Below are 26,344 nucleotides of genomic sequence, written 5' to 3'. Positions count from 1 at the left end.
ACGTCCTCTCCATCAAGTGCAATTCACTTAATGGAAGGGCCTGTTCTGAGTAAAAAACCTGCTGTTTAGAGACGGTCGAGAGGAGAGTCAGAGAGGCATGAGAGCGACACACACACACATGTTCCCATCTTCTCTAAATATCCCCCTCCACTTGTCTGAGTGGCCGAGTGAGCTGACAAAAGTGGATTATAGCAGCACTATATTTAATAACAGCTTGTTTCAGGGGACATCTGTGATCTTTTCTCTCTTTAGGGAGCACACCGAGCTCACTATAACCCATTTTCAGCTCTTATGAAATGGTATTTTCTTACTTTCCCCATCGCTGTCTGGACAGAGGTCTAATAAAGACGCTGTTTCAATCTTCTCATTTGCGGCCCAAATCAGATTTCTGGTCACTATCCCCGAACAGGCCCACATGCACAAAGAAAGATTAACAAAGACATCACACGCAGCACAATGTCATTCTGAAGTAGAAATGGAGGCCACTTTTTCCACCTAAGATCCAGCACTCGTACCTGTAGTATCCGGTCTTTATAAAGAGAAAAGACAAAGTATTAGTAGCCCATCTAATAATGATATTATTGGCCAATTTATATAACCTGTTGAAAAAGTATGACAATGAATTGTATCTGTGTTATCTTGGCACAGACGCAGCCATGATGATGGTCTGCACCGAGACCGTATTGAGTAGTAACGAGTACGACTGATGAGGATTCTATTTGGGGGCTTTGATGTTGCGTGTTGCCATAGCGAGGAGTTTGACTGACAACCAGTCATCCAATCAGGACAATCACATACCGAGGAGCTTTTTGAGTCGTCCAATCATGATTCCCAGTTTGCGCTGCATACATACTTGATAGTTAGACAGAAACTTGACAACATTGAATTTTACAACATTCAAACTTATGAACACACACAAGTCATCCGAGTCATCATGCCTCAAGTCCAAGTCAAGTCACAAGTCATCAAAACAGTGACTGGAGTCGACTCGAGTCCACATCTCTGCTATTTATTCAGCTCCTCTGTCCCCTCCTTCCCCAACCTTGTTTCTCTTCAGCTTCCTGTTTTATGCCCCTAACCTTTGGAGCTCACTGCCCCTCCATATCAAAATGTCAAGTTCTCTCGCTATTTCTGAAAGGAAATTAAAGACCTGTCTTTTTAATCTGGCTTTAACTTGTAGTCATTTTATAGCCTGGTCTAGGTTCTTCTTATTGTTTTGTGTAAAGCTCTATGTCTGGAATTTATTTTGTCATGTAAAGTGACGTACATCTGAGAGTTAATACAACACAAGCAACGATTGAGACAGGAGGGAAGGAAGTCATCAAGAGCCAACAAACAGCTTCAAGTGTGATCGGACACTGGAGCCGACAGGGTGTATTTGTTGTTTGTTTGTTTTTATAATAATCATCAGCAAGGTCAACATAGTCGTCATCGTCAACATAAAACAACATCCTCAATGTCATCATCATCAGTAGCATCAATATCATGAAGGTCAGAGAAAGAGCTGGGTCTTTAGCTTCGTCTTAAAGGTGAAAGGGACTCTGCAGACCGAATGCAGTTTGGTAGCTCATTCCACCACCGGGGGACTACTGAGGTGAAGAGTCTAGTTAGCGACTTAGGGCCCTGTTGTGATGGGAGTACCAGGCGCCTTTCTTTGGCAGAGCGTAGTGGGCGGGACGGAGTGTAGACCTGGATGAGGGCGTTCAGGTAGTTAGGAGCCGTTTCTGTTACTGTTTTGTAAGCGAGCAACAGGGTTTAGAATTTGATGCGAGCAGCGCCTGGGAGCGAGGGATATGAGCAGTACAATTAAAACACAATTAAGATTGTTTCTAATTAAAAAAGAAAAATATTCATATCTGAGTCACATATGAGCGGAAAAAACCTTACTCGCAGTCTTAACAAAGCCGTATTGATTGTGTTTGTGGCAGAAACCAACTATTATTTTCATTACTGATGATCACTTTCCCAATTAACTGATTGTGAAACAGATTAGGTGAAATTCTATTATAATACAGCCTACTGTGACAAATTGTAATTTCTTGTTTCATCCAACCAACAATCTAAAAACCCCCAGGTGTTCGGTTTACTTTAAAGACTTTAAAGAAAAGCAGCTCATCTTCACGTTTGAGAAGCTGAAAGAGCAAACAAAGTGATTTTGGCTTCATACTGACAAACAAAAACAGTCAGTGGTGTATTTCTTTGGATTGACTAATTAGTTTATCGCCTTATTTTGACGCTGCTGGAAACATGATTTTAATCCCATCCAGGGCACACGTGTGATGTTTCAGCTCCATTTCTTGTTTTTTTGCTGGTCTTTCCAAAAATAAAAGTCCAGTGAGACGCTGTAATATTCTTCTGTTTGTGTGCATTGGGCTTTTTCTTCAGCGACTCATCACGCTGAAAAAAGCACTGCCTATTTAACTTTATTCTGGCAATTATATTTAACTCTGGCATTCGTATTTAAATCCCTGTGAGGAGCTTTTCACTGGTTATGAAATAGATTTGATTTGAAATTAAGTCTGACGACTCTATATGACCTACAAAAGCAAACCAGAACCATCAGCGACAAAACTGATTATTTCTATACAGTTATTTTTAATGCCTCAAACTACTGGTGGGGGGGTAGGTATCAGACGAAGCGATTAACTGCACGCTGCCTTTGTTTACATTTTACAGGGCAAAAATTTAAAGTGAGTGATACATGTGACTGTTAAAGAAAGCAGGATGAGATTTGTTGTTAAAATCTACCACTTCAGCATGTACAGGACAAAACCAGCAAAGAGATAAGAGGTACAGCTTTGTCCACAGGGGGCGCCAAAATCAACACAAACTGAAAGTTCCTCACAGGAGCTTTAAATGACGATAGATTCATTTCTCAGCATTTAATCTTTATTTCTTATGTTATGATCTATATAATGCACATATGTGAAATTATTCTTACTTATTTATATATTTCCTATACTTTTTATGCCATATATTTCTCCATGCTTCTCTCTGTATCAGAGCAACAGTAACACCCGAATTTCGCCCCGGGGATACGTAAAGTATCTCTGATTCTGATGATGGCCCAACATACTGGCAACATCATTCAATTATATATGAGAGGGGAAAAGAAAAAAGACTGTAGGATCTATTTTAATGTCATTTTATAGGTAATTCTGCCAAAGCTCGTTTACCTTTGTGCAGCCCAACCTTTTTTATGTGTAGTGTTGCTGCACATACTGACTCTGGCAACACTGTCACCTTGAAAACATCCGTTCTCTTCTTAGCATAACAACACTTAAACACATTGCATATCGTTGTAAACTGCTTTCTTAATTTGCCAGTGGCTAAACCATCTCCACACCTCTGAGAAGGACGAGTAATATTCACTACCCTCATCCCCATTTAACTTTAACCTGGTCCAGCCCTTTCTGCTGACGTCACAGCCTCATGTGAGAAACAAAGTGACAGAAAGTGTCATTAGCTTCTCTGAAAACTTTCATAAAAGCATTTTCTATTATTCTTAGAAGTAGAAGGAGAGCACTGGCGGCTTTCTGCATCAGTAAACTTTGCTCTATTAAAGATCAAATGAAAGAGGAGATTGCTGGTTTGTTACATCAGATTTGCAGATAAAACGTCTCTCTCTAGGATTGAATTAGGGCAACACTCGTGTTGCTGTTCTGTGTTGCGTTCAGGAGACCCAACGCTCTGGCCTTAATCAATAATAAAGTAATCGGGGAAGTTGTGCGCAATGACTAACTAGCTTGAGGCCAAAACACCCGATGACTGAAATCGTTGTGGCAATTGCCTCTAATTACTAATTAGCACCCGGCTGCATTGGACTTTTTCACTTTAATACCTCCCAGTGGTTCAATTAAATCCCAGCTTAATGAAATTAATAGAAGTGCGGGGAATTATAATGGTGAATAAAAATCTAATTTACATCGCATCTGTTTGTCGAGCAGCGCAATCTATTCCTCCTTCGCAGCCTAATGAGTCAACATATGGGGGAGTGTTTGCATTCTGGTGCATGAGCTGTGTGTTTCCTCAAACCGCTGCTGTTTGTCATTATTATGGGATTAGTGACTTTGGGAACTGGCTAATATGAGAAGGCAAACAATATGTCAGCAGGCACAGAGGGATGCTGAGGAGATTAAGAGTTTAACAGCTCTCTACAGCCATCTAGTGGACAGATGTATCTATCACAGCGCGTCACAAACATCTGAGGCAATGAAAGCATGTATTAAATTACGGTTGGATGGATTTTGTCCACTAGGGGGAGCCATAGGCAATCCATCAGAAACACTGCTGCTCACTCGATACAACCTAAATGGAGCTATTGATTTACAGCCTGAGGCCAGACAGTGAAAGTGTCCAATTATGATCTTCATGTTGTGAAATAGAGCATTTAGTGCTGGCAGTGATTACAAATAGCAGTAAGTACCATGTAGATTAACTTCATTATTCCCTGCCCTGAAATGTGCCGTTCATCAGCCTTACAATCAATCAGTAATCCCTCAGTTTACTGCTCAGGACTGCCGGGTAGTCACGGCGACGTCCACCCTGTAGTTTACCCTCGCAGAAACCAGCCACTCGACACATTACTAGTCGAGGAATCAATATCACTAATGAGAGATGTTCTAAACAGAAATCGAAGTCTTGTTGGTTCAGAAGCAAACATTAAATTAATTTGGCCCGAAGCTCTTTAAGTGAGAACAAAAATGACGCTGACCTCAATTAAATGATTTACGTCCAGGTTTAAATTTAATCCAGCTCAACTATTTATTCACTGCAGAGCTGAAAAGTGACGCCAATCTACCCGAGGATGACTGTTAGCTTTAGCATTGTACTTATACATTACATACATATACGTTATGATATTGTTATGTTTTGTAGTGTATTTGGGTTGCTTTATATCTGAAAGAAGTGCTAAACTGATACACTCAGCTTCCATCAGCCTGACATTAACTCAACTCAAACAAATATACCTGAATGTAATGACAATTTAGGTTATATGAGATGCATATCCAGTGGTTAGCGCTACAGGTCAGACGTAGGGGGCCTTTCTGTGTTGAGTTTGCATGTTCTCCATGTGCATGTGTGGGTTCCCTCCGGGTACTCCGGCTTCCTCCCACAGTTCAGAGACATGCTTGTTAGATTAACTGGTGACCTTAAAATTGCCCGTAGGTGTGAGTGTGAGCGTGAAAGGTTGTCTGACTTTATGTGTCAGTCCAGGGTGTAACCCCACCTCTACGCTCCAGCACCCCCGCGACCCTGAACAGGATAAGCGGTATAGATAATGGATGGATAGATGGATGGAGATGCTTATTAACAAACTGATTTTGCTGGGGTTTAAGGAGCAGAGGGAAGTACAATAATAATTAAGAAGGCGTTTAATCTCTGGAAAATAAAAGATCTCTTGTCTAAAGCGGTGTCACTCTCATTTTACTGCTGGTTTGTTTCTGCATACAGCTTGTTGACGACATAAGTCCCGCCCATGGTGCCGTGCCAACAGGATCTGTGGTTTTATGACCAGAATGCCAGACTTATCGATCAACAGAATTTTCAACTTCCAAGGTCTGGACCCGGTAGTATTTTGGCTTTAGATTAAATAAAAAAGAAAATAAAAAGTATTTTGTTCAGCCTTGTTTCGATAGAAGATTCATCCAGATGGCCTTCAATGAAAAGGTCAGTCTACCTTTAGCAGTCAGGCTTCAACACTCTAAAGATGACACAAATTGGCTTATCAAAGGGTGCTATTTTTATGACTCATATCGAATAAATATGTAGCTTGAACAGAAACATCCAGATAATCCAAGACTAGAACTATCACAATTCCACCTTTTTCACTTCTCTTCAACAAGCAGCTATTTATACTACAAGTACTGTTGTGTATAAATATGAAAGATGAGTAAAAGCTGAACAGGAGGACAGAAAGTCGACCTACCTCTGCTCCACCTCCTGAATGGGGTCGGTCAAGTTGATGGTTTCCATTGTGATCTCGACTTTGCGGACGCTGCCAAAGAAGTCTGTGATGAGCACGCTTCCTGGGTCCCTCAGAAAAAGGTCAGTACGGTGCCCCGGAGTGGACACGCACTGACTCTTGGGACACACTTTGAACTGGGAAAGAAGACAAAACCCAAACAGTGTGTAAGAAATATGCAGCTTTAAGCACTGATAGAACAAACATTTGAAGCTGTATTCCCACTGGAGCCACTCAACAAACCTAAAACAAAGATGCTAAGTGTATAAACACTGACATATGTACTCATGGTGCTGTCAAGAGCTTCAGCTAAAAGCATTAATTACACAGTGTAGGTCACTGGAGCTGGGAGACAGGGGATTTTAACACTGACACAGTGTTTTAAAGTGTGTCTCCTACGTTTCATAGCACAGATAGCGAGCTGCAGCAAGTAGCCAGCTGTCTCAAACATGGCTCGAGCTCCGGTGGGAGGTGTTAAAATATGTGTCAGTGTGTGGAGAAGATTAGAGGCATGGAGTCTGACATTTGTGCATGTCATTATCAATTACAAGCCTTTCCATGCCTGGTGTGTTGCCACTCGTGGGTTAATCCTCTTTAAATGTGTGATTCATCAGCGTGTTGTCCGACTCGGCTCTCCGCTTGAAAATAAAATAAAATCATTAAACCGAGCTGAGCGTTATCTCCATCAGCCAAACGGGGCGCCAACAAACACGCGACCGGTGGAGGACATTGTTGGGAAGGTGGAGGCAATTTCTGTGTGATCAAAGGGCAAGCGTTTGCAGAGAGAGAAAAAAAATAAAACTTGTTGGGCTTGTCTGGGAAATCCATATTATTGATCCTTAATTCCACAAAACAGCACCAGAACAAAGAGTGCATCTGCAGAAAAAGGAAAATTGGCACTCAGTCCGAGCTCAATCAATGTGCTCTGACTTAAGCTCATTATTCTTTCCACAGTAAGGATTTGAGGTGTTCTGATTGTAGCTCCTGTTGAGGCGGGGAAGGCGGCGGGGATTGGGGGAGTGACCCCGGGGGCCATGGATCTCTGCAGGAGTGTAACAGATGAAAAGGGAGGTGCCGCTGAGATGGAACCGGGGCCTAACGCAGCATGCACTCAGCATCACCACCATCATGTGTCAAAGGGCAACAGCCTTAACACTGCATCAGGCATTCTGCTTCATGTTCAGAGTCCTGTGAGCCTGTGTGACTTTCATCCGGATCTTTTGGGAGCAGAAACTTTAGAAGAGGAGGCAGAAGAGGAGGGCAGTGCAGGACAGAGACTCCTCACTTTGTAGCTACCAAACTCCAAAAGCTTTCATGAGGAACTGAGTCACTCCGCTGCAACTCACAGGCCACTAAAGTAGTGTCCTGTATTGGATCTGTCGTATTCTTGGGCTGCTAATAGCCAGTATTTTTAGGATGAATCTAAGAATATGTTTTGGGTTATGAGATTAAACTTTCTCATAACCAAAGTTGGAGTTGCTTGTGTTTTCTTATTAAAATACGATGATCTTTCAAATCAATTATAAATAAGTACTTACAGTGATACAGTGCCTAAAATCCTCACAACAGGAAGCCAATCTTCGATCCAGCCAATATTTGACATTTTCGATTCTATTCATAACCAGTTAGGTCTTCTTAATTATGATTAGTCATTTGTTAAGTTGTCTAAATCAAGTAATTTCTGCAGCATCCCTGTGTCACTGTCTTATTCCTTAGAAGTGAATAACAAGGACAATTGTAGCTTCAAGGAAGAAGTCTATGAAAAAATATAACTTCAGATATAAAAAATAAATACATTTATACAAAAACAGTTTGTTTATGTAGAGCTGATTTCTAGTGCTTAGGTGTGTACATGCACATATACATGACATTTAAATATGCTCAACTCATTGGTGTATATGCAGAAACACCATTTGTAAATGTGTTGATGGTATATGCTTAATCAAGTAGTCAAATTATCCAATTAAAATAATGTAAAAATATTTATATCGCTCATATGATTTAAAGATATAATCTTGAAGATTTTCTTTTAAATAAATGTCTGTTAATTCACTATCCATTCGCTGAATGAGGTAACATGATGGTGATTGAGCCTATGTCCCACTGATGAAAGCCTTTGCAAAAAACTCTCAAGCGGCGCCCAGTTAGTGACGCGTTTTCCATCAGCCAGCAGTGGTTGGTCTGCCAGAGAGGGTAGGCGGAGCTAAACAGCAGCTTTTCCGGTCTCTGCAAGTGTTGCGAGTAAACAGTAATCTACTATGGCTGAACAAACAAAGAAAAGATCGATGACTACAGATACAACTTCAACAATAAGTGAAAATCCAAAGAAAAAGAAACAAACTCGACGCTCAGATGAAGGCAAACAGTCTAAAAAGGAAAGCGACCGTCAGCGAGGAAAATCAAGAGTTACAACCGGGGCCAACCATGGATGTCTGATTATCTGGGACGTATGCGCCCACAATTGCTTTTTGGAGCCATAAGGTGCCGCCAAATAAAACAAAACTGAGAACTTTGAGATTATAACTTTAAATACGTTTGGTTGCATCATTTATAAAATAAAGACAAGTTGCTGCTGTACTTGAGCATGTGCTCTCTAATGTTGGGTAAAAGGCATGCAGATGCACACAGGCTCACAAATCCTCACCAGGTCATTCATGTTGGCTTTGCTTGCAGGGTGAATGTCCTCCAGGAACTCCAGCAGGTAGAAGGTGTAACGGTCCATCAAATGGACTCCGATGGCCAAATCTGGCTGGTGCTACAAGAAGTAAGGAGGAAAACATATGTGAACATTCAGTATCAAACAGCAATTTATCAGCACGGATCGATGGTGGCATTTTTTAATAAAGCTATCTCCTCAAATACATGCCAATAGAAATATGTCCCTTTGTTCACAGCCTGCAGTGTATTGTTGAAATACCAAGCAGCCAAATCCAGCATAATAACCTACCCAATGCTGCCAATCTAATTATATTCCAAACACTGAATTTAGTGGCAAGGTACCAAAATGACTGACTGTAATCACCTGACACTACACAGTGGTTTTAATGCCTCATGCTTTGAAGCCATGGGTTAAGGAAGAGTGCTTGTTGTGTATATACAGGTGTCAGGCTGTAAAAAATAGCACCAGCACTACTTTCTGTGGAATCATGAGGGAAAAACATTTTGACAGCTTGTCTTCAAACTCTGCCACGTTTGCCTCACCCCTAATCTGAGAGGCAAAGTGTGTGACACGGGCGTCACTCTGTAATGTGGAGATGATACAGATGTCAGAAGCAAATTAGGTTGCAGTTTTAATGTGTCTTGTGGGAGCTGTGGGCAAGAAAGTAGTGAAGGAAAAGTTAAAATGTTTATGTAAAAATGTGACAATAAATGAGCTTATAACAGTGATTAACTGAGATTAAAACCCAAAGTATTCAGATGTATAAACACATGTTGTGATTTATGTGAACAGCCAACACACCAACAGTTTTAAAGTGAAGGAATGTGTCCAAATTACTCGCCATTTTGTATGTAATACTCCACATTTAGTTTCCACCATATCGTATGAGTGACTGACTTTGAGTGTAACTTTAGCACCAGTTTCTGCTAACAATGGTTACAAACATTTTGCAACTCTACACCTGTCAGTAATGACACAAAAGGATGATTAGCAAGCTTACATTTTAATTTAAAGGGGGGGTATTATGCTAATTTAAAGCTTCATATTTCACTCTGTGATACCTGTGGAGTAGCTTAGCATCATTTACAGTTTAAAAAAACTCATCATTTTTCTCACACTGGTGTTCTGTGCAGGCCCTCAAGCAGCCTCTGTCCCCTTAAGAAACCCCGCCCCTACAAGCCCACTTTCTTCTGATTGGCCAGCTCTCTGAAGCCTGCTGACATCACAAAATGCAGCGTGTAGAAAAAACTGTGTGAAACCTGGCTCTCACAGCAGCCTGCAGACTGAGCTGTGAAGCTTGGGGATTACTCCAACATACTTTAACCTACAGATTTGAGACATGTTTAGTCTGGACGTCCAACGTTGTTACATTATATATACGTGTTAAAATGTGACACAGCATAATACCTCCTCTTTAAGCTAAATAGAAAGCAATAAATGAGTGTACAAGTGAGTGATTAGGGGATGTTTTGCAGACAAAAAAGGTTATAAATCAAAGTAAATGGAAATATTTGTAATTGCAATACTCAGCTTATTACATAATGTTTGAAATATGAATAATATTATACAGGACTGATGTAGTAACATTATACTGTAGGGCCTCTAATGACTCCCACTCCTTGATTGCATAAGTTTAAACTTTCCCAAATCCAATAAAGAGCAGGTTAAAAAAACAATTATATTCCAGTTCACAGATATTTGAAGCTTAATGTTTGAAGATGACAAATTGCATTCAGGGTTGCGTATTACATGAACATGGCCTGAGTTGCACTGTGCAATCAAACCACAGTGCTTATTAGAAACCTGACACACTGATGGATGATTTTTAATCTTTCTTCTCTATGAGGGCAGATAACTTACAGACAGGGAGTCCTCTCCGACTTGACTGCTGGCCAGAGCCATGAGGTTCGGGGAGTAGAACCTCTCGTACATGGAGGCGCCCTGACAGGTGTCAATGATGAAGAGCAGCTCGTTGTACCTGCAGACACACACACACAAACACACACAGCATCATATACGTTCTCCGATTAGAGGAGACACAGCTGGCACATCATTCATCCATTTGTTCCTGCCATCACACAAACCCCCTAACCATCTTTCTTACTGCAGTTGCCATGGCGACCAAGAAAAACCAACAGCTCCTTTCAGTCCCTCTAACACACACCCACGCACACAAACCCACGCACACACAGTTCCATCCTCCCTTCCTCACTCTATTAAAAGAGAAATTCCACTTTAACTCGCTTCACCCTGTTGAGGCCAGCATGATGAGACTGTAATATCCAGTTGAATGATCTGAGGTGGCTCGGGGACGATGAAGGAAGGCGGCCAAGTCTCTATGGTGACTGTAATTTGGCAGTTCAAGCCTGCAATTATCACATCAGCATCAAAGCTGGCGTCACTAAGCCCGTTTATCCAGCAGCCTGGGGTGACTGACTGCTGCCCGGACGCTTTCCATTGATATGTTGGAGGAGAATAGAGGAGCTGGAGGCAGAGAGACGCTTTGAGTCATTTAGTGTTTCCCGATCCACAAATTAAACACCTAAAAGAGGAACCCATTCAATTTAGAAAAAGAGTCTCAAAAGATGCGTTACAATAATTTAATTTCTGTTGTAGTGGATATATGATGTGTTAAATTGATTTAATAAGTCGAATTCAAGGCAGCTTCTACAGTGCTGATAAGGGCAGAATCCTGTTTACATCACACTGTAGAAATCAATACTTTCATAGTATGAATTGACGACTTGACCGTGTAAATCGTGCACAGCTAATAACACCAACCGTTTCTAATTTGAAATAAGATTAAGACATTCGTCAATGATGCATATTCCCAGTCCAGAAGAGAGATCTCTCTCAGGGAGCCTGTGTTCGAGGGGCGTGGGCAGCTCTCTCTCTCACACACGCTACAGCACACACACACAGGCACACACACACAGAGAACTACATGTTCACCAGAGTAGATGCCGACAATGCTCTTTGCCACAAGTGCAACAACACTTTCGCGTGTAAGGGCGGAAATATGAGCGATCTGTCCAAACATCTGTGTAAAGTGGCTAATGTACAGGCAGAGAAACACACAGTTTCCGACTCCCTTTATCTCTCGTTGCCCCATCTACGTCAGGTATGCATGCTAGCAGCCTACCTGCATGCCCCACCCGTGTTGCTCTAAACCATTTTATTTCCTTTTGCAGGAAGTAATTATTTAATTTGTTTTATATTTCCATCATCACAACATTGGAGTCTATGACAGTGATTTGTTCTAAACATTGCTGTGAATAATTGTTTATTTTACATTTCAGAAAATAAAGCAATCTTAATTCTGTTCTTCATTTCTTTCGTTTTTTCCTCTTAAAAAATAACAAAAAGAACCGATAAAAATACCGTTAAAGTACCGGATCGTTAAGTAGTATTGATAAGAGTAGTAATACCGTTAAAATCCTAATGATACCATCCCTAGTTGTTCATTTCTGTAACTTTTTACAAGTTACAGGCCAGTGAGTCAGTTTCCCCATGAGCAACCCTGTTGGCTGTGATTAGAGGAGCAACACAACAGGGTGTATTTTTGGTGGTTGACAATTTAAAGTTTGACCACATCCAGCAGCGATATTGATGTGTGCTCTGTTGGACTTGTAGCTACATCTAACATCGAGATGTCCATGCACTGCAGGTCTCGACAGCTGTTGCCATGCTGTGAACCGAGCAGCAACTTTTGGTTGCCAACTGAAAACAAGGCTGTCATTTTAAATCATCTTATATTTGAGCAATAAAGTAAGATACTATGCAGCGATAAGTCTGCTTAATAATGAAAATGTGGTGCACTGGTTTACTCAGTGTGTAGAGGAGGCAACCAATATACAGAGGCTACAGTCCTTAACGACTCCCGCCCTCGGCCCTTTGCTGCATGTCATCCCCCACTCTCTTCTCCCTGTATTTCCTGTCTCTCCTCTCTTCTTCTGTCCTAACAAATAAAGGCAAAATGGCTAAAAAAAGATTACCTTAATGAAAATGTGACAAAAGAAAATCATCACCTTGATGTGTCACTTTTTCTGAATGCTTTGCAGCATCTCCTTAAACCTCAAAGGGGACACTTTGCCTCCAAAGACTTTTTCTCCATCTTCTTACATTTTCAGGCTGATGTTGCCCTTTGTTATCAGTCTTCACATTTGTTTGTGATGTTCTCGAGTAGCTCGAACATTTCATTGAGCAGTCAAACTACATCATTTGCTGCTGCATTATGTTGAAAACAGATGCCTGAACACATGCGAGTAATCACCCCCTCGCATGCAAAACAGTATTTATTTCTAGGTGCATGTTTTGCTGTGTATTGTCTCTATTTGTATATATAAAAAGTGTATCCCACCGATGGCAATAAAAAGCCAAGAACTGGTTGCCAATGTAGCAAAACTATTGCGGTAAGGTAAACTTATTAAGGTAAGGAAATGCAATCCTTCAGCTGGTGTTAAAATACTTGTTTAAAGCTCCCTCCACCAACAGCTGCAGCCAAGTGTTGCACTGGTGAGAAGCCTATGAGCGAAAGTCTATTAGCTGTCACTGCAATTAGCAGTGTTTATTTAAATTTCTCTAAGGCATTCCATTACAAGACCAAAAAAGCAACACAAAGACCTTGTCTCTCCCTGAACAGCTCCTCCAGAAGATGCTCTTATTCACAGTGAACTCAGTTTAATTCCATTTAATGTTTGTTGACAGGCTTCACAGCTAATTGGCCCTGAGGGAGAAGTAAGACCAAGCGATGTGGACGTGCAGAAGGAAAAACACAATACTTGTGTTTTACTTTACGAGGCCCGTTTTCATCCCAAAATAATGTCATGTTGCAGCTAATTTACCGTCTTTTCTGCCACATCTGCTCGAAGGCGTCAGCCAGCTCCACATTACTGATCTCCTCAGAGTCCTGGAACTTCAGAAAGCCGTTCCCGCCGTGGCCTGTAAAACAAACACATTTAATCAATAATTTATTTATCTCTGATTCATAATGAGAACATTTTATATATATATATATATATATATATATATATATATATATAGATATATATACATATATATATAGATATATATACATATATATATAGATATATGATGGAAAATAATAAGAAAATGACAAGGGCTGGCAGCAGTGCATACTGTGTAGGAGGAACAGACACTGTGGCTACATTCAGAGACAAGTAAATAAGAAAGAAAACAGACTCTTCCTAGAATATATCTTTAAACTACATGGTAAGAGTGAGTAAAGAAACGTCACTGTGATTATGGGCAATACCTATTATGAATATGTGTTAGATAATGATCAGTTTTGCAACAATAAAATACACCTTTCTATTTGTAGTAGCTGTTTTCAGGCTTTTCATTTTGGGTGTGATGACATAAAGCTTCTGTCCTAAAACACTCTAATACATTCAGTTTCTTTCTGATCGCACATTCTGGCACGAACATCCTTCTCGTACAGTACCAACCAAACAAAGACAACATCGAGGCATAAACAACTCATGCTTTTACTATGTAGGGTGTACACACAGAAAGTAAATAACAATGCTTCCATTATAAAATAGCTGCAAGTATTTAACATCACACACTGATTTAATATTAAGGCTGTTTTGGAGGATTTCAGGGTGGATTTGTCCTTTAAATACCTGTCAGGTATATGAGGATGTTGCTCCGATCATCGGAGAGGAGGCGTTTCGAGCGCGGAGTGCTGGGCGGCAGCCTTCCAGTCAAAACACGCAGGAAGTTCTCCACTGTCACCTGAAACATGGACAAGATACAAAATATCAACCATTTTCATAACCTAGCATAGATCGGAAATTATATATTATGCCATGTAGTGGAGACAGTATAATGTTACTGTTGAATCTTTTTGCCCTGTTTTCTTTTTCATTTTCGTAAGCTTTGTAAACAAGCACAAGGTAGAGTACATAATCAAAAACAAACAGTGATACAGAAAGGATAAACCACTAAGGCTCAGTCGTTCCAACACAAATAAAGCATTTGGGTGCTGCTCTGTTTGAGCATATAACGATGCACAGATTTAACAATTACACCTGAATTCTAAAAGAAGTTGTGCTGTTTTAAAAAGTTATTGATGTTTCCAAATTAAGAAAAGGTATTTAACATCACTCATCTATCTTTTTTACTCCTTGTGGAGCAGTTTGCCTTTCTCAACCTTCAAGATTTCAACTTCCTGAAGCTGAGAGAAAATGTACTAAGGGGTAAGAGGCATATCTTTCCTCAATTACACATTGTTCAGAGACGAAACAAACTTGCATGGAAAGATATTTATTCTGATTTGTGTATTAAAGTGTTTCAACTCCTTGACTGCAACGTGAACCGACCTCGTATCCTCGGTAGTCCACCTCCACATCGTCACCGTACACATTGAGCTCCATGTTCTTGTGGCTGAACACTGTTGCAGGTTTGGGGTTTCTGTGGTTACAAGCCATGTCATCAGCCAGCATGAGGACTATGTGGCTGGAAAAAGACCAAATGAAGGCAGCCAGTTATTATTATCGAATTAAAAGCTAGGATGCTAGTTGCAACACATTCAGCCACCACCAACCATGTAATTAAGGGCCAAAACCACCTGAAATACAGGGACCAGAAATGAGGGGAAGCTTTCAGTGTCTTTGCTGGATATAATCAACAGACCTGATAACGTGTCATCTTATCATAATATAAAACAGGTAATGTAAAGAATTATACAATTGCACAAAGGGTTGTAACAGTATTGTTGCAGATGATGACTGACAATAGGATTTAACTGCTTATTATTGATGCTTCTTTTTGCTTCGCTCGACAGACTGAATTAACCCAGACTGAAAAATGTTTCATAACTTAAACCTCCAGAAGGCTGTACAATTGCTTTTAAAATAACAACACTTCATAATTATACATGATTGTATGCCTGTCTGTGTCTATAGATCAATATTACTATTGGATATTGAACAAATCACACAAATAAGAGACATAACATGGTCAGAACAAGTCACCTGTCAGGGATGCCCAGCCTCTTAACACTTCTGTAGACTGACAGAGTATTTGCCACATGACGGTAGTTGAACCAGAACCTGGATGTGCACACCTGTGTATCAAGGATATAAGAAGAAAATGCGAAAAAGCCGGTTAAAAAGGCAAAAACTGCTCCTGCTCTCTTCATTCAAACAGAAAATCAATAAAGCTAGCATGCTCTCAGCCTCTTGCACAGATGCTACATGAATGAATACTCACCAGAACAGCCCAGTTGTTTGTGTGCCCACTGCTGAAGAACTGCGATGCTTGATCCTTGAAAAGGTTTGAGGACAATTGATAGATGTATGTATATTTAAATCTGTTTTCTGCTCATAGTAGAAACCACACTCATCACCAAAACAGCTAGCATGATAGCACAGAAGGCTAATATAAAAAAGACATTTCGTGACAAGTTTACATTAAAAAACGGAAATTGACGCGATATTGAAAGCTGTACGCAACACATACACACTCACCTCGATGTTACTGCTGTCCACTAATAAGTATGTGGACAATAAGCTTAGTATAGTGAGTATTTTCATTGTGCAGCACTGCTAGCTGTCAGCATCAAGGAAGTCAACACCGGTGGCTCCGCCCAGCAAATGCTTCCGGTAAAAGACACTTCAAAATAAAAGCTTCGATATTAAGGAGGTTGGATAGGACGAAAAGGCATTAATTTTTAACTGGGAGAAAAGGGGCGCGTCAGGGTCTCTGTAAGTGCTCTACGTCAGGGTGATATGCCAAGACATATTATGGCCGAGCTGGTACATCATCTCTATTTAAAGATGTCACTGACATACACATAAAGAGATGGGTCAGATTTTCGTTTTTGTGATCAATTATTTAAATCAAATGGGCTATGGTTCAAGAGAATATTGCTGGTACCAATTATATATCTTCTCAAATAATAAGTTAACATATCTTATAGCTTGGTCAAACTTTTTGGGGTACACAAAAGTATTAATCACAGATAAACATAGTGTATACTGTACAAAACAAAAGCTACTTAAGATGCTTATAAGTCAAATAAATGAAGATAAGTAAACAAATAGATGTACAAACTCAGTTTGAGAGTGTTATCGCACAAAAGTTTATAGTTTTAGTTTAAGTTAAAAACAAAGCTCCCATACTGAAGCTCCTGTCAGTCTGTGCTGTTGCTGCTGTCTAAGCAGGTCTCTCTTGAGAATGAGACCACGTGTCTCAATGAGATTACCTGTCTAAATAAAAGCTAAATTAAAAAGCGATTGTGTTTTCTTGTGACCAGACTGGAATGTGAAAAAGAAAATTAAACAATGTGTTTTAATTAAGCTGATCTCAATGGAAATCTCAAATCTAATTGAGACAATAAAATTAGACTTAGTTTGGAGGCTTTTATATCAAGGTACAATCATTTTTACTTTTTTTTTCATGGTTACAATCCAATCCCTTATAAAGTGTTGTCACATTTTTGTCTTTTTTTAGGAAAATATGGCAGTTAAAGAAATATTTGGCAAACTTTTTTGTAATCGGTAACATTGTAGATTTGACTTGTTTAGTTGTGGTGTTACAATGATTTGTTTGGTGTTGTAACTATTTGTCAGAGGTCGTGCAATATGTGATTATGCTATATAAATAAGACACCTAAGAACTTATAGTACACAGATGATGGCATGTCTATATCTGGTCATACATGTCTCGTACACTGCTGAGAGAGAAAACAAACAAACTGACGCTGACATCTTCATGTTCAAATATCCTCTCCAGCTAATTGGAGTTTTGGTAATGAGAAGTGACATGACTTCACAGGCAGCAGATGTCAAATGTCATGTCACTGCTCAAGTAGTGTAAGTGTCTGCCGGCCCTGCGGTAGGTCGAGGCACATTTGGATTGAATGCATCATATAGTGCAACAGGCAAAATGTCTGGTTGGAAAGCAACATGGAAATCAGTTTTGACACGCTGCGGGGCAACTCCACAGGTCTGCCAACCGCTGAAATCCTCCAGACGTCTCCCACTTCAGCTGCCTCTTGACCTGCAGCATCCATTACTTCGCCTGCACACGGCTCATCACAGTAATTCCCTCCTCCAAATGCATCACATTAGAAACAGAAAAAGCAGCCACAGCGCTCTAACAGAACAGTCCTCGGCCGCATAAATCTAATCATCATTCCATTTTCGACCCATAAATTAGCATTTACTGCCCTCTGCAGTGACTGAGTCTTGGCCGTGCATGAATTTGTTATGTCTAACACACACTGATGTCACTGAACTAATCTACTGTTGTTCTGTGATATAACCAACAGGGAGACTCAAGCTGTGCAGGTGTCAACAGGATTAGTGGATCAAATCCTATGGGACCATCAAACAGGTTGTACTTGTGCAGCCTAAAAAAGCATTGACCAGTGGAACTTTTAAACGGTTTGTTTATAAGCAAATCTTAAAATAAAGACAGGCTTTACATTGTTATGCAAGCTAGTGGAGAGCAGCTATATTTGGCATTTCTGACGGGTTTCATTGTTACAGTTTGTAGCAGTCAATCAATCACATATTTTGCTTTGACATGCTTTATATGATAAAAAAATTAAAATAGTTTTATTTCATGGAAAAACTAAAAAAGAGTGTTTGAACGTTGTGCTTGAAGTTTTATTCTCGATCTTGGACAGAAACTTGACAAATATAAGAATAAAAAGTATGCCGGGGAAGGCCATGAGTTATGGTTAAACTCAAAGTCAGTGGATCTTGGATTACAATTTTGTATTTGAGTGTCACAATGACAAAGATATGAACAGATTAAAACCACCCATTGAAAGGCCAAGCAATTTTATCAGCACTTTTAGAGAACTGTAACTGTTATTTTTAATTGATGGCCAAGTGATGTCATGATTTTGTTGCGATAGAATTATCTAGAATTTATATTTTATGGCACAATTAGTGGTGCGGTTAAATGCGTCAGAAAGTCAAAAAAAGTAAACTCGTCACCAAATAAAAAGCACCGACAGAGAGTAATAAGTGTGTTTATAAATGGCTGATGGCTTTGAGCGTTATCAAGGATTACATCAGTGATCACAGGCTGTCTGTAAACAAGTGAAAAAGCGGCGAGCAGAGGCGGTGCGTGCGTCTTTTGGCACAGCGCGCAGTCTGTGCCAACGTCGCGGCACGCACACACAAGAACACGCACACACGCGAGCGCGCACACACACACACACTGTGCGTGCTGGAAGCGGAGCGCTGTAGGAGGGAAGACGGACGAACCACGCATCCGCATCACCGAGGAGGAGGGTGGCGCGGTGGCATCGCCTGCAGGAATCCAGTTGTAAAGTCCACACACGAGGCAAAAATGCGCTGAGGGGGAAACTGCGTGGAGCTTCTGTTATTGACCATTATTATCTTACGGCGCTGAGACATCTGAAGGAGGATAAAAAGCACAAGCTCCGGACAAGTTGTGATTTCAGAGGAGATGAATACCAACGATGCCAAGGAGTATCTCGCGCGGCGGGAGATACCTCAACTGTTTGAGGTGAGAGATGCGCTTCGAGAGCTTAGACTTTACTGTGATTGTTGCGCAGAGATTGACGTTCCTCATCGGTGAAAACCGCCTGTCAGAGTCACGGTGGAGGTCTCTTTATATGTGGCACATCTTGTTATGATGGAGGCGCGTCTCTGAAAGCATCAACACAGAAGGGAGACACTGATTCATTATAGTACACTCTGCTTTTTTAAACAGAAATCATAATCAGCGAAACTGCAATTAAACAAATCGACTCTCCTAATCATCTGTGCATAATTCACGTCCATTGTCGCGAGGCAGTTTACAGGAGGTGTACTGTGAGAAGCAGCTGGAGAGGCGTTCTGTTATTGTGAATGAAATGAAATGAAGGACTGTGACAGTGTGAGTAAAAGATAAACTTCATTTTAGAAGGAAAATACAGATGTTACAGCAGAAATATGATCATATGACACTTCACATGAGCTTTAGAAGCCTTATATTGGTGAACGACAGAGAAGAAACTACTGTGTGTGTCTTTTGAAGACGATTTGTTTGTATTAGTAGTTTCTTTTTTAGCCTTGTCACTGTCTCTTTTGCATTTACGTATATTTGAGTTGTTTTTTGTATTTCTCTAATTTTGTTCTGTATTTCTGGAGCTATCTGGCACTATCATTTACTTTGGGATTAATAAAGTTCTATCTTATCATATCTTATCTCAATATTTAAGTTTTTGTTGTGGATTTGTATCTTCTTGTCGTCACATTGTGTCTCTCTGTTGACCAAATGTTCCCTTCTGTGGTCATGTTGCTTCCTTGTTAGTGGAGTTATGTCTCTTTAAAGTGAACTCTTGTCTCTTTGTAGTCATTTTGTTTCTGTGGTCAGTGTCTCTTTGTGGTGAAATTCTTTCATTTTGTAGTCCGTTTGTTACTTTTGTAGTCATTTTGTTTATTTGCTGGTGGATGTATGTCTCTTTAAAGTTAACTTTAGTCTCTTTGTAGTCAATTTGTTTCTATTTGTAGTCCGAATGTTCCCTTTTGTGTTCATGTTGGTTCCTTGTTAGTGGATTTAAGTCTCTTTTAAGTTAACTTTTGTCTCTTTGTAGTCAAATTCTGTCTTTTTGTAGTCCATATGTTTGTTTTGTAGTCATTTTGTTTGTTTGCTAGTGGATGTATGTCTCTAATAAGTCAACTTTGTAGTCTTCTTGCTTCTTTTTGTAGTGTTTTTTGTCTTTTTGTGGTCAGATTGTGGCTCTTTGTAGTTCGTTTGTTCATTTTCTTGTTTCTGTCTCTCTGATACAAAGCATGAAAAGGCATCTAATCCATCTATTACTGAAGTCTCAAGAGGAATATTATATCATAAAAGATCAACCATGGTATAAAGCGCAATGAAGCCATCATAAATTCCTTATTCAGCAACATAAGCAGAAGAGAAATATAATAATAAAGTATCGTTCACTCTCCTGAGGGGATGCTCAGTCGTCCCATCCTCTTAATTAGACTCAGTCCCGTGTAGTGCAGATAATGTATGCAAGCAATCACTGCCTGTTTATTTACAGCCAGATCAAATTACACTGAGCGGCGAGGTGACACATCATCATCACGACTGTAATTTTTCTGCTCACAATTACTTCTGTGTATTCATTATCAATCAGTTCAATTAGCTCATCAGATTGTTTTCAGTTTGGAGAAGCGGTGAGTGTGTGTGTGTGTGTGTGTGTGTGTGTGTGTGTGTGTGTGTGTGCGCAGGAGGGATTGTGACTGTGAGGAAGGTGGAGGCGAAACAGGAAGTCCCAGGGGAAGGTATTGTTTTGAAATATTCAGGGTCGGGAGGAACAAATGTCACACAAACATGCACTTGACTTGTTTTGGCACCGAGTTCACTCTCACACGCATCACTGTGGTTTCCTCCCCGACAATTACAGGTCGCCCGGGTCGTGTGTTTATTTTCTGCGGTTCAGTTCAATTTCATGCCTTCTGACAAAATGAGATGTTTTGTTCCCGTGGTGGAGCCGAGCCCGGGCGACCAGATCTGCACTGCAAAACTTCCCCTCATTAAGGCCTGCTGTGCACCGCTGCAGAACAACACATCACAAATAAGATGTGGTGAAGCCAGAGCAAACATCTCCACCCTGCCTCTGCTCCTCATCACATCCTCCTCCATGTTTGTCTCCAGAGTCTCCTGACAGGCCTGATGTACTATCGACCCGACGACCCCATCGACTACCTTGAGGGCTGTCTGAAGAAAGTCAGTGAGCTGGGGGGACCGGACAAGGTGCGGTGGGATACGTTTGTGGGTCAGGAGAAGAAGTCACTTCCTCCTCTCAACGGCGGCCAGTCACGCAGGTCCCTCTTCAGAAATGGTGAGTAGTGAATGCTGAATGTAGAGAAAAGTAAAGGCACATTATAGCTTTTTAAAACAGATATTTATTTAAATGAAAATCTTCGAGATTATTGCAAGTAACTGTAGAACTTGTTGCAAGAATGAAACACTGATCCGTGTGGTGCGTGGTTGCTGCCCCCTTCTTTCTTAGACCAAATGGTCACCTGATACGCTGCTGAAACATGACATAGAGCCCAAAAATGTTTTAAACATAGAATTGAATTTAATAGATATGCCCAGTATTGGCCCGAATCTCACGGATAACTCATGCAGCTCCTGAGTCAGTATGGGGCTGATATCATATCAATTATAAATTGATAAAGAGAGATAATTCTGCAGTTTGATGTTGCAGCCCCAAAGCACATCTTGCTGTCTGACAGGAGCTGAATAATATTTTTTAGAACTTGACTTGTTTCCAAAGATGCTGGCAGCAGTTCATCTTCCTCTCCTACACAACAACGACCAGACTGCAGGCTCGCTGTTTGAACAGGAACAGGAGCAGATATTTGCACTGTTCTCTCAGGAGCCCTGTTGTAGATACATTGTGAAAACTGTTGGAAATACTACAAGTAGAAGACTTTGAGAGTGAGTGTGGTGAACTAGGAGGCTATTTTCTCCAGCTACAGAGTGAATCACAGCTGTTTTACCCAAAAGGGTCAGAAGAGGTTTGATGAGACACCAGAACATCCAAAGCACGAGCTACAAAGTTTAAGGCAACCATTGCTGCTGCTTCCAAACCTGTGATGTTTAAAAAGACCTCTGCCTCCAACATGCCTGTGCTGCCTTCACTGACTGTTGTGTTGGCGGCCTGTTACAGCACCGGCAAAGACAGATGAAGGCCTGTAGGTAATCAGTCACACGAGTGATGTTACCAAAAGATTATATGCTATATGCTATAAGGAAATGCTGCTCTCGCTTCCTCAATGTTTCCATCTTGGCAGGTAGGGCAGCATGTGATTTGCAAGCATTTTTATTTTAATAAGAGCAATTTGTGTGTCCAGAAAATGTCTTGTCAGATTCAGCAAAACCCCCATGATCAAAACCATCCTCTGCACTGTTATTGCTTTACATACATACATACATGTAAGCACAGCAGCTCTGCTTCCCTGGGCTAGCATCCAGTGATGATTTGTGTCTTTGGTAAATGCTATAATCAGCGTCTCATCAAAAAAGACAGCAGTATAATTACCAAACTGAAACACTTTAATCTCAAATTTACAGTTTGATTGTTACAGCAGGCCTGACTTTTTGTTATTTTGTCTGTTGTTCTTAAATTGGACTGGCAGTGTTTGCCGTCTAAAGGGATCGATAGCAGAAAATTAAACCACAATTTGTCGGACAAACTCACAAAACATGAATGATTGGATTCATTATATTTTAAAGATATTTCAGGCTGGGGGAAAAAAGTCCATCAATACTTCAAACAAAAGCAGACAAACTTTTCTGATCTCTACCTTTGTATCTGTGTGTTTGTTTGTGAATTACAGTGTTGCCCGACAGTCCCAACTTTCCCTACAGACGTTACGACCGCCTCCCTCCCATCAGCCAGTTCTCCATCGAGAGCGACTCGGACCTGTCAGAGACGGCTGAGCTCATTGAGGAGTACGAGGTGTTTGATCCGTCCAGACCACGACCCAAGGTCATCCTCGTCATCGGTAAAGGACCTGCACACACACGAAAACACGAACGTTCAACTATTTAAGTGTGTTTCCTTACACAACACAGGGATGAGGAAACTTGAGAAGCACTGGTTAATTCATAGATGTTATACAAGAAATGAGAGTAGCCTCTTGATTAACAGTGAAGCCAATGTGGTCTTAAAGCTTTATTCTTTCTAATGACCAGCAGGGCAACTGCTCTGACTGCAAAAATAACTCCTACTTACCGTATTCAGATGGCACCCATTTTCCTTTGATGTCAGGCTCAGGGTATGGAAGCTCAAACATTGCTATAATTGCTGTGCTGCTGTATACCAGGTTTGCAGATTGTATGAACGTAGTATGAAAAAAATGGTTATAATTTCTCATCGATCAGAACTGAAAAGGTCTGAAGAGTGAAAATGCAGAATAACAATAGCCCATATTTTGAGATATAACAACTTTTCGGAAACCAACAGCTAAGGCACAACAAAGGAAAGCTAACAGTACTATAAGCTAGATAACATTTCTGTAAGCTAGCTAACTGTATGCTAAAAAGTTTACATCTTTTCCATCAAACCGTGTAACTATCAAATGGTAATGTTTGCTAACATTACTATAAGCTAGCTAACATTACTATAGCTAACATTTCTGTAAGCTAGCTAACATAAAACTAAAAAGTTTACATCTTTACAATTAAACCTTGTAACTATCAAATGGTAATGTTTGCTAACATTACTATAAGCTAGCTAACATTTCTGTAAGCTAGCTAACATAACTGTTAGCTAACAAATTTTCATCTTTTCCATCAAATCGTGTAACTATCAAATGGTAACGTTAGCTAACATTACTATAAGCTAGCTAACATTTCTGTAAGCTAAAAAGATTAGCCTATACCTTTTTAATCAATCAGTATAACTATCAAATGGTAATGTTAGCTAGGTAGTGGTTGTTAGCTAAAATAACTGTTAGCTAACAAATTTTCATCTTTTCCATCAAATCGTGTAACTATCAAATGGTAACGTTAGCTAACATTACTATAAGCTAGCTAACATTTCTGTAAGCTAAAAAGATTAGCCTATACCTTTTTAATCAATCAGTATAACTATCAAATGGTAATGTTAGCTAGGTAGTGGTTGTTAGCTAAAATAACTGTTAGCTAACAAATTTTCATCTTTTCCATCAAATCGTGTAACTATCAAATGGTAACGTTAGCTAACATTACTATAAGCTAGCTAACATTTCTGTAAGCTAAAAAGATTTGCCTATACCTTTTCAATCAATCAGTATAACTATCAAATGGTAATGTTAGCTAGGTAGTGGTTGTTTGCTAACGTTAGCGGTTGTTTATGATTAGCTAATGAGTAAAGAAATGAGTTATATGCTGTTTTAACTTGATTTATAGCCTGATATCCCTCCATATTTTCAACATCCATTGTCTTTTTTGTTGCTGATTAATCGGGAACCATTGAAATGATAATGACATGACAGATTCTCCACTTTACCTGAAGCACAGAAGTACAACATTATATCTGCATTTGAGCTACCCACCCTGACAGTGATGTCAGAGGAAAACAGACGCCGTGTGAATATGATGACTTGCATTGAACCGGATGAGAAAGTGGCCTACTTCTTAGTTGATTTAGTATCTCAGAAAACATTTCCTAATGAGTTGATGCTCTCAATCTTTAATTCTAAGTCTTTTTCAATACAGCATGATTCTCATTTTATAAATTATGTTCCCATTTAAAGTAAAAACAGATCATTAAGGCCACGGATGCCACCTGTTAACCAGGATAAAGACATGGCAATGGTCGTCTCAGAGACGCCACAGTGTTAAGTCTGCTTCTTATCTACCGTCTTTAGCCTTTCTCGTTTTTCCTTCATGTTGTAAATTTGAAGCAATCATGTTGATTCCAGCTGACTCATGTTTTCCATTTGACGGGATAAGGCCATGTAGATCTTTTTATACGTAAACAAACACTGAAGCCCACGTCTCTTTAATTCTTCTGATGAGAACAGATTTATTTAGTTATATAAAAAGGTCAAGAGAGATATAAAGTATAAGTTTATATTCGCCTCACTTATGGTCTAAAAATACATGGCCTGGAAGGGACTTTATTAGTGTGTGTGTGTGTAACCTATCAGTGTGCTTTTCCTGGTATGATGAACGCAGCCCCGCCTCTCTTGGTGGGTATCAGCGGGGGAGATCTTGTTGCATGTCACTCACTGTGTCAGACACTCACGCTCTCCTAATCTGATTTCCTTGATGGGCCTGCATTAACCCATCACACACATTCATTAATCTTATAAATTAAGCGTGTCAGCTGTGCAGTAAGAGTAATGACACCAGTTGATCTTGAGTGAGAAACGCTACCATGTCTAAACCTTCATGAAAATACAAAGTTAAAGCTCTAGAAACAGTTTCCTGCGACAGCATGTTTTGCTTCCTGGCGTGGATCATGGACTCATGGTGTGGATGATAGTTATTTGTCCTTGCACAAAGCCAGTTCTCATCTTCGTGAGCACATTGTGCCAGATTTTAAAGGGATGGAACAGGGTGGCAGCAGCTGTCATCTCTTTGGAGGTTCAAGGCAAATGTTTTTATCTGTCAGGTTTGCAGAGAGTCACAGACTGACAAAGATAGGTTTGGTCAGGGACAGGGTCGAATATTACGAAACACTCAGATGTAAGATAGAGGGCACATTTGCTAGATACATATATATTCTCTCTAGTATAAACCTTTCACTTTATCTATTTTTTGGATACCTTTCTAATAAAATGTGTCAAATCTAGAGGCCAAAATGATCCCTCCGTCATCTATACCACTTTCTGAGAATGTTACATGCGATGTTCTGGTTATGTTTTGAGCGGGACGTTTTTATTTGGTTCCCAGAATGTTCCTTTTTAATAGCAGGAAAACGTTCTCTGAAAACATTTTCAGAAAGTTGCAGTGAGAATGTTCAAATCACATTTCAGGAATGTTTTCTAAATCACGTTCTGATAGTTCAGGCCGTACTAACATCCTGAAAAGATCCTCAGAATGTTGCAGTTAAAACGTTTTGTCTTAGTTTAAGTTTTAACGTTACAAGAACTTAATTTGAAATGATAAACATCCTTAAAACGTTCTATGAAACGTAATTAGAACTTGTAGGTAATGTTAGCCGATGTTATGGGAATGTTCCCTGCTAGCTGGGATCCCAGCTGTCAATGGGGAGAGAG

At 40.1% G+C, this 26,344-nt stretch overlaps 2 protein-coding genes across 2 annotated transcripts in view; one reads left to right on the top strand and one right to left on the bottom strand.

Annotated features, from left to right (window-relative positions):
• Positions 1-16,223, bottom strand: part of pigk (phosphatidylinositol glycan anchor biosynthesis, class K) — a 38,570-nt gene extending 22,347 nt beyond the window's left edge. Inside the window, exons 1-9 of the mRNA XM_069685419.1 lie at positions 16,118-16,223; positions 15,861-15,914; positions 15,623-15,714; positions 14,969-15,104; positions 14,270-14,381; positions 13,469-13,565; positions 10,485-10,602; positions 8,610-8,720; positions 5,930-6,102 (exon numbers count right to left, since the gene is read on the bottom strand). Of these exons, the coding sequence (XP_069541520.1) occupies positions 5,930-6,102; positions 8,610-8,720; positions 10,485-10,602; positions 13,469-13,565; positions 14,270-14,381; positions 14,969-15,104; positions 15,623-15,714; positions 15,861-15,914; positions 16,118-16,183 (959 nt within the window). The 5' untranslated portion in view covers positions 16,184-16,223. The remainder of the gene's footprint in view (positions 1-5,929; positions 6,103-8,609; positions 8,721-10,484; positions 10,603-13,468; positions 13,566-14,269; positions 14,382-14,968; positions 15,105-15,622; positions 15,715-15,860; positions 15,915-16,117) is intronic.
• Positions 16,224-18,864: 2,641 nt separating this feature from the next.
• The window catches only part of ak5 (adenylate kinase 5), a 95,362-nt gene continuing 87,882 nt past the window's right edge, over positions 18,865-26,344 (top strand). The window contains exons 1-3 of the mRNA XM_069685418.1: positions 18,865-19,136; positions 21,279-21,465; positions 22,973-23,140. Of these exons, the coding sequence (XP_069541519.1) occupies positions 19,077-19,136; positions 21,279-21,465; positions 22,973-23,140 (415 nt within the window). The 5' untranslated portion in view covers positions 18,865-19,076. The remainder of the gene's footprint in view (positions 19,137-21,278; positions 21,466-22,972; positions 23,141-26,344) is intronic.

Source organism: Semicossyphus pulcher, unplaced genomic scaffold (genome assembly GCF_022749685.1).
Source record: "Semicossyphus pulcher isolate SPU_LCO1_2020_fin unplaced genomic scaffold, fSemPul1.0.p SCAF_7, whole genome shotgun sequence".
Classification (NCBI taxonomy): domain Eukaryota; kingdom Metazoa; phylum Chordata; class Actinopteri; order Labriformes; family Labridae; genus Semicossyphus; species Semicossyphus pulcher.
This window is presented reverse-complemented; position numbering and strand designations above follow the sequence as displayed.